This window comes from Oncorhynchus gorbuscha, linkage group LG18 (genome assembly GCF_021184085.1).
Source record: "Oncorhynchus gorbuscha isolate QuinsamMale2020 ecotype Even-year linkage group LG18, OgorEven_v1.0, whole genome shotgun sequence".
Taxonomy (NCBI): Eukaryota; Metazoa; Chordata; class Actinopteri; order Salmoniformes; family Salmonidae; genus Oncorhynchus; species Oncorhynchus gorbuscha.
The window spans coordinates 63,419,386-63,438,913 of NC_060190.1; the positions used below are offsets into that span (position 1 = coordinate 63,419,386).

General features: G+C 41.2%; 1 protein-coding gene across 6 annotated transcripts in view; it reads left to right on the forward strand.

The window, feature by feature from the left end:
• LOC124003602 (neural cell adhesion molecule L1-like protein) overlaps positions 1 to 19,528 on the forward strand; it is a 93,740-nt gene that overhangs the window by 68,326 nt on the left and 5,886 nt on the right. For 4 of the 6 annotated variants that reach the window (XM_046311999.1, XM_046311994.1, XM_046311996.1 and 1 more), the window contains 18 exons: positions 63 to 233; positions 547 to 585; positions 2,099 to 2,210; positions 2,342 to 2,523; positions 2,824 to 2,955; positions 3,042 to 3,182; positions 4,128 to 4,239; positions 4,622 to 4,788; positions 4,973 to 5,138; positions 5,249 to 5,373; positions 6,567 to 6,668; positions 7,004 to 7,201; positions 7,405 to 7,475; positions 8,513 to 8,735; positions 9,449 to 9,564; positions 9,822 to 10,026; positions 10,173 to 10,295; positions 12,098 to 12,277. In XM_046311999.1, coding sequence (XP_046167955.1) covers positions 63 to 233; positions 547 to 585; positions 2,099 to 2,210; positions 2,342 to 2,523; positions 2,824 to 2,955; positions 3,042 to 3,182; positions 4,128 to 4,239; positions 4,622 to 4,788; positions 4,973 to 5,138; positions 5,249 to 5,373; positions 6,567 to 6,668; positions 7,004 to 7,201; positions 7,405 to 7,475; positions 8,513 to 8,735; positions 9,449 to 9,564; positions 9,822 to 10,026; positions 10,173 to 10,295; positions 12,098 to 12,277 — 2,565 coding nt within the window. The remainder of the gene's footprint in view (positions 1 to 62; positions 234 to 546; positions 586 to 2,098; positions 2,211 to 2,341; positions 2,524 to 2,823; positions 2,956 to 3,041; positions 3,183 to 4,127; positions 4,240 to 4,621; positions 4,789 to 4,972; positions 5,139 to 5,248; positions 5,374 to 6,566; positions 6,669 to 7,003; positions 7,202 to 7,404; positions 7,476 to 8,512; positions 8,736 to 9,448; positions 9,565 to 9,821; positions 10,027 to 10,172; positions 10,296 to 12,097; positions 12,278 to 19,528) is intronic. The other 2 variants (XM_046311997.1, XM_046311998.1) reach the window with 1 other exon arrangement.

Genomic DNA, 19,528 nt, shown 5'->3' on the forward strand with positions numbered 1-19,528 from the left:
GCAGTTTTATTGATGCACAATAGCTTAAAAAATGTACTCAAATGTGGTTTTCACCTTCTCAGGCCTTCAGCACATAGAGCAGGATGACAGGGTGTCCATGGGTCTGAACGGCGACCTGTTCTTCTCTAATGCTCTGGAGAAGGACAGCCACAGAGACTACTGCTGCTTCGCTGCCTTTCCCAAGATACGCACCATCGTACAGAAGAATGCCATGTCTGTCATAGTCAAGAGCAGTAGGTATCAATCTAAAAGACTGTGATTAAATGTATTTATGATCTCAGCTACAGCAAGGAGCTTGTTATGGTTAGAAAAGGGCTTTGTTTTGATCACCATAATGGTCTCAAGCTCTGATCCAATGCATTTGTCATTATGATCATGTATATGATGAAGAACATTCCCAATATCCAACAGCATCTCCAAAGTTGTATTTGCCATGCTCTTGATGCCACTGATGTTATAATTCATTTAAACCACAGCATTGTGTGTCACTTTTCTTCTATGGATACTTTGTACATTTTCATATGTTACTACCCACCTTCATTTCAGAAAATTCAAACAATGACTCAAGTAGCGGTCCAGGTCATGGTAAGTTACATTCCCTCTCAATCAGAAAGATTTCTGGCTCCCAGGTCTCTTTTATACAGGTAACGAGCTGAGATTAGAAGCACACTCTTAAAGGGTGTGCTCCTAATCTCAGTTTGTTACCTGTATAAAAGACACCTGTCCACAGAAGCAATCAATTCAATCAAATTCCAAACTCTCCACCATGGCCAAGACCAAAGAGCTCTCCAAGGTTGTCCGGGATAAGATTGTAGACCTACACATGGCTGGAATGGGCTACAAGACCATCGCCAAGCAGCTTGGTGAGAAGGTGACAACAGTTGGTGCGATTATTCGCAAATGGAAGAAACACAAAAGAACTGTCATTCTCCCTCGGCCTGGGACTCCATGCAAGATCTCACCTCGTGGAGTTGCAATGATCATGAGAACGGTGAGGAATCAGCCCAGAACTACATGGGAGGATCTTGTCAATGATCTCAAGGCAGCTGGGACCGTAGTCACCAAGAAAACAATTTGTAACACAATACGCCATGAAGGACTGAAATCCTGTAGAGCCCACGAGGTGGGCTGCTCAAGAAAGCACATATACATGCCTGTCTGAAGTTTGCCAATGAACATCTGAATGATTCAGAGGACAACTGGGTGAAAGTGTTGTGGTCAGATGAGACCAAAATGGAGCTCTTTGGCATCAACTCATGACCCTAAGAACACCATCCCCACCGTCACACATGGAGGTGGAAACATTATGCTTTGGGTGTGTTTTTCTGCTAAGGGGACAGGACAACTTCACCGCATCAAAGGGACGATGGACGGGGCCATGTACCGTCAAATCTTGGGTGAGAACCTCCTTCCCTCAGCCAGGGCATTGAAAATGGGTCGTGAATGGGTATTCCAGCATGACAATGACCCAAAACACACAGCCAAGGCAACAAAGGAGTGGCTCAAGATGAAGCTAGTCTCCAGACCTTAATCCCATAGAAAATCTCGGGAGGGACCTGAAGGTTCGAGTTGCCAAACGTCAGCCTCGAAACCTAAATGACTTGGAGAAGATCTGCAAAGAGGAGTGGGACAAAATCCCTCCTGAGATGTGTGCAAACCTGGTGGCCAACTAAAAAGAAACATCTGACCTCTGTGATTGCCAACAAGGGTTTTTCCACCAAGTACAAAGTCATGTTTTGCAGAGCTGTCAAATACTTATTTCCCTCATTAAAATGGGCGTTTTTCTGGATTTTTTGTTGTTATTCTGTCTCTCACTGTTCAAATAAACCTACCATTAAAATTATAGACTGATCATTTCTTTGTCAGTGGGCAAACGTACAAAATCAGCAGTGGCTCAAATACTTTTTTCCCCTCACTGTATATCTGTCTACAACACCCATTTTTCCATACCAGAATGTTATTTGAGGATCCAAAGACTGCGTTGTAGGTTAGCAGTTCAAGCGACCCATTCATTGCCTTCTTTGAAAAATCACTTTAGTATTTACCAGTTTCACTAACTAAGCATAAAACACTGATTGTTTCTGTTCCATTCTCAAAGCCAATTCAATCATGGAGAGAAAACCAAGTCTTCTGATGCCCTCTGGTGTCAAGTCGGAGACACAGCTGGTGAAAGGTGATGAGCTACTACTGGAGTGCATTGCAGAGGGCTTGTAAGTAAACCTACCTCTGTATTTTACCAAGGACTGATTCAACATGATATCTACTGTACATGCCACTGAATGTAAAGCAATTACAACAACCTGCTCATACAACATTTCACTGCCCCTCTTCTTTCATTCAGTCCAACTCCCATGATTGAGTGGTTGAAGATAGACCACATGCTGCCTGACAGAGTAACAATAGAGAACCATGGGAAACTCCTGAGCATTGACCAGGTTGATGAAGATGACAATGGGAAGTACATGTGTAAGGCTACGAACATCCATGGAATGGCCGTCCACTACTTTGACGTATCAGTGGAAGGTATGTGTGTGTATCTGAAATATATGCTGTATAGCTTAAACTGCATTTAGGTTTCACTGTAGGAAGATACCTCATAATAGTAACACATTTTCATGAGAAATAGTGCCATCTATGGTACATTGAACAAACTGCTTTTCAAGAGGGCATCAAAAAGTCACAATTTCAGAACTGTCTCTGGGTGGTAAGATAACACAATCAAGTATTTTGTGATTTCCATGTAAAACAAAAAAATGAGGCATTTATTGAGAAGTGTAAACTGTGGCCTGATTTTATGTCTGTCTTTGATGTTGGTCTGTCCAGAGCCTCCTCAGTGGGTGTCTGAGCCTGAGAGCCAGCTTAGGATGATTGGCTCAGATGTGCACATCAATTGCTCCGCCACGGGCACTCCTCAGCCCACCATCCAATGGATGGTGAATGGAAAGCCTATTGAGGGTATGTTCTCAGTGTACCTCAACAAGACATGCATCTCCAGGACTTCCTATTGGTGCACAGTTAATGGATTTCATTGTTTATTGCAGAGGTCCCAGCATCTAACAGAAAAGAGTTTGATGGAAAAATTGTCTTGCACAATGCCAACTCGACTGACAGTGCCGTCTACCAATGTGAGGCCTCCAACAGACATGGAACCCTGCTAGCCAATGTCAATATCATGATCATGAGTAAGTTTATGGGGCTTCACTGGTTTTAATCTCCACCTCTGAAAATAGCCTTTACTTTCATCTGAGACTTTATGTTTTATTGGTTACAAATAAATAGTTGCTAAATCTCAGTCTTAATCACTCTGTTTAACCAGATGCGCCCATCTATTTATAGTTACCCATTATTAAGTATGAAATTGTATGGCAAGGAAAGTGCAGTAAAGAATCTAACCGGTTGCTTGGCAATAGAACGGGCAGCATCTGTTTCTCTGTAATTGCCAGACATTGGCGTTAGGCAGTGGAAGATGGTCTGTGAGTGGTGTTGTGTCTGGTTTGAGAGACAGCTCAGGCACGGTCTCTACCCTGCAGCTCTTGGGCCATGGTGAAGGAATGGCTGTCTGAGCACCACGGTCCTCCAGAAGGATTACCCACCCACATCCCCTGTGATTCACTCTGCATGCTCCCAGGCATTTATATGCTAACCCATTTCTCCAGTCAATTCAGAATTCAATGCCATAACACTAACATGTGCTGCTTTTATAAGAGCCGATAAGAAATTATTTGCTCTTTTTGGCTTTTCAGAAATGTCTGGAGTTTGTCACTGGTCTGTTTCTGGGTGCAAAATCACAGCTTCCATAAAGTGAGACAGACACAGGATGTTTTGGCTAGGAATGATAAGACGCATTTATTTAAAATTTAGCGCTCATTATTCTATGTTTTCATTTTTTCTATTTTCATTGACAGTCCAGCCATTCTTTTAAAATAAATGGTAATTAACAAAGAAGGATGCCAACATTTTCACCTTAACATTTTGGCTCTCAAATTTGAATTGACTTTAATATTAACTCTTTATAGCCAAATACTGGAAGAAGTAGTCTGTTCAAGTGGAGGACCACACTTAAATCCCTTCATATCTCATTCATATCCCAAACCCTGAATCACTCACTGGGATGTCTCTCCCCACAGATCTGCCTCCTATGATCCTGACAGAGGAAGGTCTGGAGTATTCAGCGGTGGAGGGGAAGGTTATAGTGATGCACTGCAAGGTGTTCAGTTCTCCACCATCTGCTGTTACCTGGTGAGTAGACTCTCCCTAACCCTGGTCCCAGAACAGCATGGGCTTTACCCAGCTCATTCTGCTATTGCTGTCATGTGATGTCATCACTGGCACCCAGGCAATACCAGGCTCGTCCAGCTCCAACCAGTCCTCTCAGAGGCCAGTAGAGAGCAGTAGATATCAATGTGTCAAGAGATAGTTATGAAACACCTGTGTACAGAATCTGTTTATCAGTTGGTGCTCCACTGTTTATTGAGGAAATATACAGAAAGAAAGCATCTTATACATACACAAAAACTTTACTGAAACATGTTTTATCTTGTGATGTGCTCAAAAACATTCTTCTGTAATTTAATTAAATCTCAAGTGGAGACTATAATTGATTGCTTTTAATGTTTTACAGGAACAAGGAGGACTCCCCAGGATCTTTGGAGGGTCCAAGGTTTACAGTTCACCAGAATGGATCATTGGAGATATATAATGTGGAAAAAGAGGACATGGGCCAATACACATGTTACACCAAGAATACTGAAGGGATGTCTGCTATCACTGCCTTACTGGATGTTAAAGGTATACAACTCAATAAAAGAAAGCATTTTTTTAAACACCCTAGTCTAGGACCATGTGTTTTTTCTAACTATGTGACCTGAAAACGGTCTTACCTAGTTTTCCCTGCTTCAGTCACGTAGTCAGAAAACATTGGGTCCTAAACATAACCGTTTACATATACAGTTGTGTGTTTGAACTATCCAAGATCCCACAAAGATATTCCAGGCCCCGCAAGACTTGCAGGTCCTAATAGGAACCACAGCCCAGCTCTCCTGCCTGGCGGTGTACGACAACTCATTCAGTGGCGACTTTGAGATTGTGTGGGAAAAAGACGATGTGGAGATAGCACTAAACCACACAGAGAATTCTGGGTAAGATAAGCCTTTCTTGTGGTGTTACATATATAAGCCGAGCAAGAAAGTTCACTTGCTTTTTAGATGGCACAGATCAATACGTTGTCTCTCTTTTTCTCTGCCGATAGATATTTCGTAGAGGATGGTATACTGCAGATTGTCAACGTCAGCCACAGAGACCAGGGCATGTACAAGTGTGTGGCCAGTACTCCAATGGATCAGGACACTGCCTCTGCACTACTCATGGTGCTGGGTGAGCAAATTATGTCAAATACATCAAAGTCTGCTCAGACCTAAAGGCTCTACGACACCCAGCACAATAGAAATGCATGCCACAGTATGGATCCATACCGTATGATGAAGCCAAGCGTGCCATGGCATAGTACTCAGAGCAGAACATGATTACACATGTCTTCAGATTCAGACCTTGGCTCTGCATTTACAGTAAAATGCATTTACATTGTTTGATTCCTCTTCAAAAAACAATGGCTGCATTCCAAACACTTAAAAGACACACTCTATCCCCTCAGCCCTCAAATTGAGTAGACACTTCTGATGACGTATCATGACGTCTGACGAGTACACTATACACTTGCAGGACAAGGGGCGAGGGAGGAAGGAATGATTTTTAGAATGGACCGCCCTTGTCCAGAAATTCGTCACTCGTTCATCCCGCGATGTTTGTGTTTTCAGCCACCGGTAGCTTGTGGGTGCTATATATGCGCTACAATCAATTATGATTGCATGTCTACTTATATGAACTATATAATTATTAATATACATCTACTGTATTATAGCTACCAAAATAATTAGCTAACTAACATTTGCCTGCCTAGCTGGAAATAATGAAGAAGGAAAAAAAAGATTTATACAATTTCCAAAACTTAACCAAACAAAAACATCATTATTTTTACGAGACGTGTTTGTGCCATCATGTGCATTAGTAGCACAATTTCTAACATTTTTACATTGCTCTTTACTTACACTTGTGTGTTAACTTGTCCATATTGACATTGGGGTTTTAAGTTTTGGCTGACTTTTCTTAGTGGATGTACAATCATCGCGAATTGAATTATGGGGTGTTTCAGGCCTCGAAGTGAACATAATAGTACACTTGCAAACTCGATCAAAAACGAGGGCTGAGGGGCTTACGTTGCAAACTTCCCTTGTTTGGCTAATCGTTTGGACTGACGTACAGGATGGTGAGGGGGATTCCCCCAAGGGCATAAGGCGAGGATAAGTGGACGAGGGTGTGTCTTTTATGAGTTTGAAACGCAGGCATTAGATGTGTATGACTACGTTACTGCATCATAGTTTTCACTTTCTTTCTTCTCAATTGGTCAGTTTCTGCTTCAAATGTTTTTCCTCAGTCCTTTTCCACTCCAGAGGATTCCCTGTCTTTGTGTGTTATCAAAGCAATGTTGTTGTGGTGGTGGTGTTTTCCAGACATCCCACATGCACCTGAGAACTTGGTGCTATCTGAACACAAGGGCAGAAGTGTGAAGCTCAAATGGATCCCTGGGGAGGACCACAACAGCTCAACCACTGGTAATAGTCTGGTCATCCACCTGGCTCTTCAAACACAGCAAACACAATAAGCAGCTCTGCATGCATGTTGGAGCATCAGGCCTGTAGTATACAGTATACACTGACAATAACATGGCACATATTTACTAAGAAAAATTGAATTAGTACTTTATTATTGTGTTAGTCTCATGTCAACATCCCAATACAAATGAGTAGTTTAATCTTTTGGAGCAAGTATCCTGCTCAGTACAGGGTCGGAATAGTTTGCTGCATTGCTGGCTGTTGGGTAAACAGCCCCTTTGGCAAAGGGCTTGGGCAGATTGCGGACTGGTCTGTGTGTCTCACCCTGTCAACAGAGTTCATTATTGAGTATGAGGAGAGCCAGTGGGAGCCGGGGACCTGGAGAGAGCTTCAGAGAGTTCCTGGAAATCACGGCTCGGCAGTCCTCAAACTTTACGGACATGTCAACTATCGCTTCCGAGTGTCTGGAGTCAACACAGTGGGCAGAGGGCGCCCCAGTGAGCCCACAGAGAGATACAAGACCCCTCCCGCAGGTAGGAATTCCTCCACTCATGTTGCCTTGTCCTCCTCCTTCATATCACCGTACAGGCCGCCAGAGCTGCCTGCACTGCTCGTTGAACTTTAAAACACTCATCATCTGAGATAATTGATTCCACTCTTGTTGATACCAAGGTCTCTTATGTGCACATTTCACAGGAGATTTCTGCCAAAATCCATATTTCTTCTCTCTCACCAGCCCCTGACAAGAACCCTGAAAATATCAAAATTGAAGGTCATTTGCCACATGAAATGGATATCAACTGGGAGGTAAGAAATGGAATGTGGTTCCTTCAATATACTGTACCTTCCCTGAATACGTATGCACCTCTCTGAATACTGAATATTTCACAGGAGTTACATTTTTGTGGAAATCAAAAACTCTCTTCATTCAAAGAGAAAATAAGATAGAACAGTGTACACTCTTAGAAAAAAAGGTGCTATCTAGAACCTAAAAGGGTTCTTCAGCTGTCCCCATAGAAGAACCCTTTGAAGAACCATTTTTGGTTCCAAGTAAAACTGTTTTTGTTCCAAGTAGAACCCTTTTGAGTTCCATGTTAGACACACTACATGGAACCCAAAAGAGTTCTACCTAGAACCACAAAGGGTTCTCCTATACTTATAGGGACAGCTGAAGAACCCTTTTGGAACCCTTTTTTCTAAGAGTGTACATGCAATTATAAATAAGAATCCCTCAGGAATCAAATATCCATGCTGTTGATATTTCATATTGTTGATTTATAACTTTAGAAGAGCTATTTTGATGGTGAATTGGATTGCTATCAAAGCTGCTCATTGTGGTGCTTTTATTAGAAAGTGAAAAGAGAGGAGAGAAGATTTCTTACATGTACAGTAATAAATTCAGCTTTATTGTAAAAAGATTAATCTCACCCCCACTTATTATCTTCCTGCTCCTGCAGAGTAATGTAGCTTCTGAATTGATGAGCTCTCTTATTGTTAATGATTTGCTTTTGTGGATAATAGTGTCGTATTCTATTTCCCATCATGGTCAGGCAATTGTGAGGAAAGCACTAGATCTCTCTACAATTGGTGAAGCCTGCTCTTTATATCAGAGGTGTGGCTCAGAGCTGCCTGGACCCAGCACCCAGCCAAATGTCTAATTGTTTTACTGATTTCATATTATCAAAGCCTCATTAGGATCCAAGTGTATGGGCTTGTCATTATAATCCTGCAATAGCCTAGATGAAGAAAGACATATAAAGAAATCCTTGCTTAATTGTTCAAGTTCCTATAAAATGGTAATAATCTGTGTGTTACTGTTATTCTTACCTTCCCCACTCTTGCAGCCATTGTCCCCCATTGAACACAATGGGCCAGGCCTTGAATATAAGGTGAGTTATAAGAGACAGCATGTGGAGGAGGACTGGCAAGAGCATGTGGTGAAGAGACACTCGTTTGTAGTGAAGGACACTCCCACGTTTGTGCCATATGAGATCAGGATCCAGGCAAGGAACCACCACGGATGGGGACCTGAACCCAAAGTGGTGACGGGCTACTCTGGAGAAGACTGTGAGTGACTTAAACACAGAGAGTTTCTATGTGTATTTCACAATAATTATACTATTGAAATGCACAAGGATAATACGGTACAGTATGTACCATTCAGCTGTGTGTGTGGTAGGCTATAGTCCTTAAAATATAGTCTATTTTCTCTGAAAAGGCCGAAGTAGCTGATGAAATGTGTGATATGCATGTAGTAGCTTTATTGAGCTAAAACTATCTTTTAGAAGTCATAAACCACTTCATTCCATGCTGGTTTGTATTTATTTATATTTCCATCTTCATCTTTAGCTTTCTTTTGGACTTGCCCTCAGGAAGTTACCTCAGGTGGTCAAATACAATGTTGTAGATTGTTTAAAAGCACCTCAACCTTGTTAAGAATGTTTTGTCTTCCTTTAGAGGTTTCGTAATACTTTGTTGTCATACTGTCTGGTATCATCGCTTAGGCAATAGCAGTGAGCCCCACACTAGTTCCTACCTTGTGAAAGTGGTATATCACATTATTTAGATGCAGTCACTGACCTATAGATTCATATTTTACAGAAGCATATATTTGAAGCATCTAAATACTCAACCCAGCCAATACTAAACATATATTATGATCTGGTGGATCATTCACCATAAAGCTGAGCTCATATTTCACATGTTGGGTTGATTTTTATAGTACTTAGTGTGACATACGGGCTGAATGGACTGTGACGTGAGTGTATTTGGCCCTGCAGTCCCCTCTGCGGCTCCTGATGATGTAGCGGTGGAGGTGATGAACAACTCACTGGTCAAGGTCAGCTGGATGCGTGTTCACAAGGACAAGCTGCATGGACATCTGGGAGGCTACAGGGTAAATTATTTAAAACAGCCCTGAAACTTTCAGACACAGTTTAAAGGCAGAGACTCTGACCTCGCTGGATCTCCTGGACCTCTCACCCCACTTTGTCTCCCTAACGCTGGCAGTGCACTGTTACCTTACACAGGCCACTAGCGCAAAGTACTATAACCCAGACTATAGCCTTTCCCATTCAGGATGTATTGTCCTTTTCTCACATACGATCTTTTAGATTCATAACACTGTGTGTCCTTCTGTCATGGCGGTGTCAGATAAGCTGGTGGCGGCTGCGTAGTCTGCTGGACTCAAAGAAGACTCACGGGGACAAACACACTCTGACATTCCCGGGGGACCGGAACCATGCCATGGTACCAGGGCTCACGCCCTTCTCTGAGTACAGCCTCATCATCATGACCTTCAACAGGCGAGGCAATGGGCCAGGTAGCCACGCCGTCAACTTCAAAACCCCAGAGGGAGGTAAGACAGGAGGGGAGAGGAGCGTGCCATGGAACATATTAATTCACTACTGTGCAACTGAAGAAGAAAATAAACTATCTGGACACAAGCTTATTGTGTTATTGTGTTAACACTTTTTACTACTTGTATATTTGTTTGTTTCCCAGTTCCAGAGAAAACCCCAGTTTTCAGGGTCACAGATGTTCAGAAGCACACCGTCACTCTCACCTGGGCACCTCCTCTGGAAGCCAACGGAGTCCTTACAGGATACCTGCTAGAGTATCAGCTGAGTATGTACAAATCTTTCCACTTCCCTGTTAACCTGCAGTCTGACATGCACCAGGCTCCTTTCATTCAATATGTCTAGCAACTCCTTGATCTTTCCACTATGATATATTGCTGTGCTTATGAGTGGTGCTACAGTGCATTTTTTAATGCTTGTTAATGATAGTATCTAGTTTAGCTCCTACAGCTGATGTGAAATGTTTGTCTTAATATAGAAATGTGAGAAAATACATGCAGAGCTTTGATAGTGAAGATCCACAGGTTTAAATCTCACAAGTTGTTGCATGAGAATATGATCAAATGGAGAACAAATACTCAGATGAAAAATACCCTCAAGGAGAATGAGGGTTGAATACAGCTAAATGTTAAACGTCTGTTATTGGATGGCATCAGAAAGCATGGAAGTGGATATCCAGTGTGACTCATTGATAGTATGAATGTAGAATGACCCCATTGGTGAGAGAGGGGTCAGTATCTGGTCAGGGTGTGGCCTGTGTGGTGTGTTGTGATCCGGCACCAGCAGCGCTGACCAAGGCCAGCGTGTCACAGCCCTTTAAGGTCTTGGTTACTGACCCCATCCTGTCCACCGGGGACTTCGTCACAACCAACCACCCAGATTAAACAGTCATAGGACAACAATAATGTGCATGTGTGTGTCCCTCCCTGGCCTGAAACAACACCGATGATGAGGCTGATTACAACATTTCAAAGACAGCTTTGCAAAGTAACTCTCCCTAATGGTTTTTGATTTTTCCGCTGCACAAGAGGGTCAAAAGTGTCATGTTGCATTTCAGAAGAAGGGACGTTTTCATTGTGCAATCATGATAAAGCTGATGGACTCTTTTGAAGTGAGGGGTTTTGAAGGAAGTGGTGTTAATGGTAAAGATAATGCACCAGAGGAAGCAGCAGAGGAATTGAAAGGCTGCTGCAAAGCTGTTCCAGGGCTGAGCCCAGCTTCTTAGAGGTTATTTGCTAACTTAATATTTCCCAGGTTTCCCAGGACCTACACGGTTAGATTGATGGCCAGTTCCATCTCTAGGGAAGGAAGAACCAACTACCAATGCAAAACAGATGTTGTTCATAGGTTGCACCTCCATCACTCGGTCGTGTCATGCCATTGTTGTGAATAGTGGTGTCCTAAAGTCGTGATAAGCCCAGTCATTCTGGATGGAGGCTAACGACTGTTTAGTCTAAATTACACTATAGTGCCTGGAAATACGACAACATTGCTAAAGTAGTCAAATGTTCAGTAGGAAACAAATTTGCCAGCATTATCATGTCATCAAATTTACTTTAGACAGATGGAAATGTTGTCATTAGCTAGCAAAGTTTGTCAAGAATAGCTAGCAATGCTAACAGTAGCTCGCTAAAATCCGGTGTCCTCCCCTCAATCTTAGCTAACTAGCTAACTTTATACTGCATCTAAAGCCAACCTGGCAACATCAAAATGATTAAAAAGATTTGCCTTGTAATTATTTGCCTCCTTTTGAATGGCATTGTATTTCTAAGCCACTCTAACGCACCTTTGATTCAATCTTTATCAGCGCTCATTGACAATACATTGAGTAGAATGCTCAGTTGGCCATCAGTCCAAAACAAACGTTCAAAACAACATTGTGACGAAACATGCAGCCCATGATTATATGCTCACACAATGTGGTCCTATATCTACCAAACCCACAACATTTAATGAGTGTCCTTTTCAAATGATCAATCAAATGCTTATTTTGTCCTTCTGTATCAGAGATATCCTTTGTGTCCATTAATACATACAGACACGTTTAATAGAGTCTCTGTGTGTGTTTAGTCAACGACACAGAGGAGGTGGGTGTCCTGCAGACTGTGGATATCAGCAACCCTGACACCACCATGTGGGTCCTGCAGAACCTGGAGGCTATCAGCAGATACAAGTTCTACCTGCGCCCCTGCACCAGGGTGGGCTGTGGGCCCCGGGTCAGCAAGGAGAGCACCACCACACCTGAAGCACGTAAGTCACACAGGCCGAGGTGTGGCAGGGGGATCCTGGTGGAAAATCTTTGAGAATGGAAGGGGGGTATGGGTTTATTGTTGGGGGAAATAGCGAGACGTGGTAGCAGGACTTTGTATTAGAGGGATGATGTATTCTGTAAATGACCAAGCCTGTACACTGTAGATGACCAAGCCATTTCAGTAATGTATTAGCTCATTGAATTTCAGGGAATGTGATATTGGCTCCAACTGCCAGGCTTCTCATATCTCCATCTAAGTAATGTTTGTGGGTAAACACTATCATAAGGGTGTGAGAAGGGGTTTCATTCATCATTGTCATAAAAGAGCAAATGCTTATTGATTTGAAGGAGAAAGCGAGATATGAAACAAACGGCTAGGAAAGAGAATTGCCTTCAGCAACGGAAAATGCACATTTCTGGATCGTATTGTATAATTATATAGGAATTGGTAAAGTAAGTAGATTGCCATTGCAATGTTTGGCTCATTCATTTGACACAACATTTTCATCTTATGAATTCTATGTCAGTTCTACTTCAGTGGAGTGGTAGATGTACTCTGTCGGAACCAGGCCAAGCTCAATTCAACTGAGTCTTTGGGAGTGGAGATAAGGGGGTGACACCAGTCAAAGATGATTAGAATCTAATGAAAATAAGCAAGTGCACTTGAATGTGTAATGGAGGGTCTGCACTGTGGTGCCACATCACACATAGCTTCTGTCTAACAATAGTAATAATTGATTTGGGTACTCTCTAATAGTAAGGGCTTGTAAATTCATATAAATGGTTAACAAAACATAGCATCCTTTTCAATCAAACACAGTAAGCAGGCTTCTGGGATTAATTAAATGCAAGAATGCATGTTTAGATTGATTTACTAAAAAAAACACCATTATGGTATGAAATCCAATTAAATATACTTTCTCCGTGTGTGGGAGTAATGTCAAATCAAATCATGTTTTATTTGTAAATAACAGGAGCAGACTAATAGTGAAATGCTAACTTACGGGCCCTTCCCAACATTGCAGAGAGAATAATAACACAAGGAGTAAATACACAATGAAGTAACGATTACTTGGCTACATACACAGGGTCCCAGTACTGAGTCAATGTGCAGGGGTACGAGGTAATCGAGGTAGATGCACCGCCTTCAGAAAGTATTCATACCCCTTGACTTATTCTACATTTTGTTGCTAGACATCATTGCTAGGCAACCATTTTTGTCACATTCTGACCTTTATTTCCTTTGTTTTGTATTTATTTAGTATGGTCAGGGCGTAAGTTGGGGTGTGCAGTCTGTTTGTTTTTCTATGATTTGGGGATTTGTATATTTCGGTCTAGTATTGTTCTCAATCAGAAGCAGGTGTCATTAGTTGTCTCTGATTGAGAATCATACTTAGGTAGCCTGGGTGCACTGTTTGTTTGTGGGTGATTGTCTATGTTAGTTGCTTGTGTCAGCACAGGTCTCATTTATAGTTTCACGGTCGTTATTTGTTTATTGTTTTTGTATAGTTTGTATTCAGTGTTCAGTGCTTTCTTTTATTAAATACTCATCATGAACACATACCACGCCGCATTTTGGTCCTCCCATCCTTCTCGCCTCTCCTCTTCAGATGAAGAGGAGGACAACCGTGACAATTTTCAGGTCTTGCCATAGATTTTTTGTAGATTTATGTTAAAACTGTAACTCGGCCAGTCAGGAACATTAATTGTCTGCTTGGTGAGGAACTCCGGTGTAGATTTGGCCTTGTGTTTTAGTTTAATGTCCTGCAGAAAGATGAATTCATCTCCCAGTGTCTGCTGAAAAGCAGACTGAACCAGGTTTTCCTCTAGGATCTTGCATGTGATTAGCTCTATTCTATTTATTTATTTATTTTATCCTGAAAAATTCCCAAGTCCTTAACCATTAGAGGCATACTTATAACATGATGCAGCCACCACTATGCTTGAAAATATGGAGAGTAGTACTCAGTAGGGTTGAATATTTTCCCGGTATTTTACAAATGTGCCCGCCAAAACGAAAGTGTCATTCAAAAGCGTTATAAAGCATATAAATATGTCTGGATTTGATTGGAGCTTTGTTCAGCATGAAAATTCAAACCTGATGCTACCTGACCCCGAAGAACCATATATTAAATACATTAACATTTAATGAGCCCAAGCCCAAAAAAAACAAATAATTGTGTCTTTATCCAATACATATGTGTAGGCTACTGAACAGTATGCTCAACAGAAAAACATAAAAGCCCATGGATGTAGCTAGCTGTATGCTATCTTGGGTAAATAAATTAATCTAGCTCCAGTAGGCTAATATTTTTGAGTGTGAACTTTAACTGTCTTGTATTTCATGGACTGGAATTACGCACATCTTTCAAACCACGATAAAGCAGAAGAGAACATGTGATTCTGGTGCAGCACATGCAGTATACATAGTTACAAGTATAGGCTAGCAAATTTGATTATATCATTGAAATATAATATAGCCTATTTGTATAAGTAGTATATATACCTTTCACAACATTTCCCCTCATGTTATTAGCTTAGCCCCTCTTTCTCTATTGTTGCTTTGTTCCTTCCTCACTTTCAACAGTTAATAGAAATATGTTTCGTTGTCCTAATCTTCATCATTCTAATGAAATCCTTGAGTAATATAGAACTAGAATTAGATGAAGAAGGCTTTAATTTCTCGTCACAAAGATTGAATGGTTAGGGGTCTGAATACATAATTGCTATAGTCTACCGCCACAGCGTATTCACTATTTCAAACTATCCGTGAGTTCTATTGGCTGCTGTATTTAACATTCAGCAAAAAGAGCTTGCGTCCCTCTTCGAATAGTCTATTGGTATAAGAAATGGAAAAACAAAACAAAAATGTCCAGCAGGCTATTCTAGTCTAGCTTTTCCTGCATGGGACTCCAAGAGCTAAGGAGGGTTTGTTAAGGAGAGAGGCCAGCGGAGCACAGGTGCTTGGGTATTGTGCAAGAGACAGAGGCTATACGTTAGAAGTTTATAATGCATAACCCATCATAAATTAGCTAAATAAGGATAATACTGCATTGAATGTATTACCTGAAAGAGTTAGGCTAGGACATCTATATATAAATCTAGAACAGGATTGTCTATTTTGGATGCCATTTGAATGGTGTTAATGGAGAGAGAGGAAGACTGTGAGAGAGTGCTCATATGTGCACTGATTTAAAGCAATGATATTCAAGTGATAGGCTATTATAAAGGTCTGCAGCTGCAAATTAAAAAAGTACAAAACTTTACTGTTAGGCGGAGCAGCACAGGGGAACCCAAGAGCAGGAGACAGGAGCCAGAGTGGCAAAACTGCAGTGAGAGGATAAACAGCATCAGGCAGGGAAACAGACACAGCAGGGTAACAGGGTCTTGAATAATCATAAATAGCTAGAATCATAAACTGACTGAGCAGAGATTACGATCTGGCAGAGTGGAACATGCAGGACTGAGTATTTGTAGAGATCTTGATTATGGAAGGGGTTGCAGCTGGTGAGGATCCGCTCTGGCTCCAGCACACCTGTCTCCAACCACACAATCACAAACAAACAGAAAGAGAAGAGAGAGAGAGAGAGAGAGAGAGAGAGAGAGTGTACTGGAGAAATGGCTGCAAGTCAAGGTGACACCAGATGTCCACTAGGGGGTGTGGCAGGAGCAGATGTGACATTCACAATTAAAAAACAAGGTGACCCCCGAAAGCCAGATGATTATGGGTACAGTAAATTACATTCGGTCAGTAGGTACATTCGGTCTTTATATTACTGTAGTATAGCCAATGCTGGAACAAATGTAGGCCTACCTGTCACAAGAAAAAAAGTTACCATGATGAGATGATAGGTCTACATGCATTGTGAATTGCACTCCATACTGAGATGGGCTGTCTGTCCCCAACCTGAGCGTTGATTCATCATGCAGAGTCTGCAGAGAAGCCAGATTTAGACATTGCACATAATTTAATAGTTCCATTTCAAGCCATGCTGTTCATAAAAATCATTTATAATATTTTACCGGTTCCTCTGTTATCCCGGGAAAAGAGAGTGGTTTTGGGAGGGAAAATCCTGGTAAATCTAGATACCCGGATTCCTGCCGTTCCCGCCATTCAACCCTAATACTCAGTAATGTATTGTATTTGACCCAAAATTAACACTTTGTATTCAGGCATGCTTCTTTTCACTCTGTCAATTAGGTTATTATTGTGGAGTAACTACAATGTTGTTGATCCATCCTCAGTTTCTCCTGTCACAGACAGTAAACTCTGTAACTGCTCCAAAGTAACGAGTGGCCTCATAGTGAAATCCCTGAGCGGTTTCCTTCCTCTCCAGCTACTAAGTTAGGAAGGACGTCTGTGTCTTTGTAGTGACTGGGTGTATTGATAAACCATCCAAATTGTAATGAATAACTTCACCATGCTCAAAGGGATATTCAATGTCTGCTTTTTTAAAGCATGCTACTTATTATTTGATTTGTTAAGCAAATTTTTAATCCTGAACTTATTTAGGCTTGCATAATAGAGGGGTTCTTGAATACTTATTTACTGAAGACCTTTCAGCGTTTCATGTTTTATGAATGTAAAACATTTAGAAAAATGTATTTCCACTTTTACGTTATGGGGTATTGTGTATAGGCCAGTCACACATTTATTTAAATTTTTTTATGCATTTTAAATTCAGGATGTAACACAACAAAATGTGGAAAATGTCAAGGGCTGTGAATATATTCTGTACACACAGTATAGATAGGGGTAAAGTGACTAATGTAATATTGTTTTGAATATATACCCTGTAAACTCAGGAAAGACGGAGATGGCCCTGATTTGTAATCTACTTAATATACATGATTGGATCTCCCATCAAATTTATGTAGGGAACCATTTAGCATCTTTTTCATGCTTATATTGCAGTTGGTGTCAGCACATGTTCTTGCTGTGCCATGCTGAATTACGTAAGGCTTTTAACTTATGCAATTGATAATAATGTGTGCCTGTCAGGTGGGTATCCATCTTCTTGATGATACGTTCACTGTGTGGTGTGGAAGCTAAAACAACTTTCCATACATGTATCTGCTTGGTAATGCTTTCCTTTCTTATTTTCCATCTCCTCACTAGTTTCCACAGTGGTATCCACTGTCAGTATGTAGATTTCTGTTTATGTGCAGCACAAAGCAACGTCTGTAGTCTAACACTGATGTAAATCATCCCTACAGGTATATTCTCTGTGAAATAACTACATTGATTTATTTCTGCATGAGTCATCCATGAATTATTTGTATCAAATCCTTGGTGGATACTTGAGTAGTATTATAGCTCTCACATTCCATTTCTGACAAAGACTATTCTTCTGATATCTGTTAGTATGATTTCTATAAGCTATACTGTATGTAGTTTCTTTAACATAAACTAGTTGTGAGTGCATGAATATGGATAAAGGGCTGAAATACTAGTGGGAGGTGAATCTTGGAGACAGCAGCTCCTGGCCCAGTTGCCTGCATGGTTGACTAGGTCAAGCAGGCATTTAGAAAACAAGTCTGATGTCAGCAACCATTAAGGCATATTTCACACAAATAAGGAACTAAGATGATGCAGATACTCCCCTCATCTGTGAATAATTTCCCTTCTCTGTTGCGTGCCCTTGCCATCAGCGCTGAGCACTCTGATGCCTCCGTTCATTAGTAGACCAATACAGACTCCGCTGTTTTCAGACAACGTTTGTGGGTTTCTCTGCAGTAACAATGGTAATGAGGATCCCGTTTATAAATTCATATGAATCCAGTCTCATTAGTGAATCTGTAAATTAATATTGACTTTTGTTCCAACAACATTAGGCTCAATGTCACACGTATTACAAACAGAGGGATCAAATTAAGCTTTAGGTGCAGCATACAGGAAGGCTATCAGACGTGCATATGCTGTATATTGTACTGTCAATAAAAGTTCAAATGATGACGTCTTTGTTTCATCAGAGGAAAAGTCCCTTCCTGTAGAATAAATCATTACCAATGATCACCTCTAACCACACATTAGACCTTATTTGCTTGTTGTTTGATGGTATTCATTGCTCAAGCCACGATTGCGCACCCCAATTAAAAGTCAGACATGCTTTTAATTTATGTACCCAGTAGGTCTCTCAGGTCCTCTGGCACTGGCCGTTTAACTTTCCCAAAGACTAGGACCAAGAGACATGGAGAGGATACCTTTAGTTCTAATGCCCCCGGCCTCTGGAATAGCCTGCCAGAGAACCTGAGGTGGGCCGAAACTGTGGACATATTTAAAACACGTATGTTTTTTTCTTAGAGTGCTTTTTAGTCATTCAGTTTTTTCATTCTTTTGTTTGTTGTGTAGTAAATATTTCAGCCTTGTTTTTATTGTTTTGTATTAGTTGTTTCCTGTGAAAGACATTGCATTGCATTCCTTGTCTGAAATGTGTGGTATAAATAAAGCGTGATTTGATTTCATTTGCTCTGTAGTAGTAACCACCCAGACTAGTTGTTATATGAGAGATATCTATAGACTAAAAATTCATATCAGTCCATAGTAGTAGCGTACTAAAAGTTGTATTAGTCAGTAGACAGTAGCTCCCGCTCCCTGACTCAAAAAATAGCCAATAATCTTCAGGTGTCTTCCTTTTCAGGCCAGTCTGCCTCCCCCTCACATCCAAGCACTACAGTCTCCCATATGACCAAGTTCACCCGCTCCAACATAGGTATTCATATAACCAATTGTGTTCAATATGGCAATGATAGCCATAGGTGAAAACCACAGGAGGCTGGTGAGGGGATGAAGGATCATAATAAATGAGAATGGAATGGCATCAAGCACATGGAAACCATGTGTTTGATGCGTTTGATACCATTCAATTATTCCGTACCTACCATTACTATGAGCCTGTCCTACCCAATTAAGGTGCCACCAGCCACCTGTAGTGAAAACACTCAACTCTAGTGATACCATATGATAAAAATACTCTTCTCTATTTTGTGCTTAACTTCAATCGATAAAAACTAGCTTAAGAATTGATGTTGAGTTAAAGTCCCGCAAACATCTCAACAAACTCATTGAGACAGTCCTGTTTTTTAAGGGGAGGCAGGTAGCCTAGTGGTTAGTGCGTTGAGCCAGTAACTGAAAGGTTGCTAGATTGAATCCCTGAGCTGACAAGGTAAACATCTGTTGTTCTGTCCCTGAACCAGGCAGTTAATCCACTGTTTAGGAACAGTCATTGTAAATAAGTATTTGTTCTTAA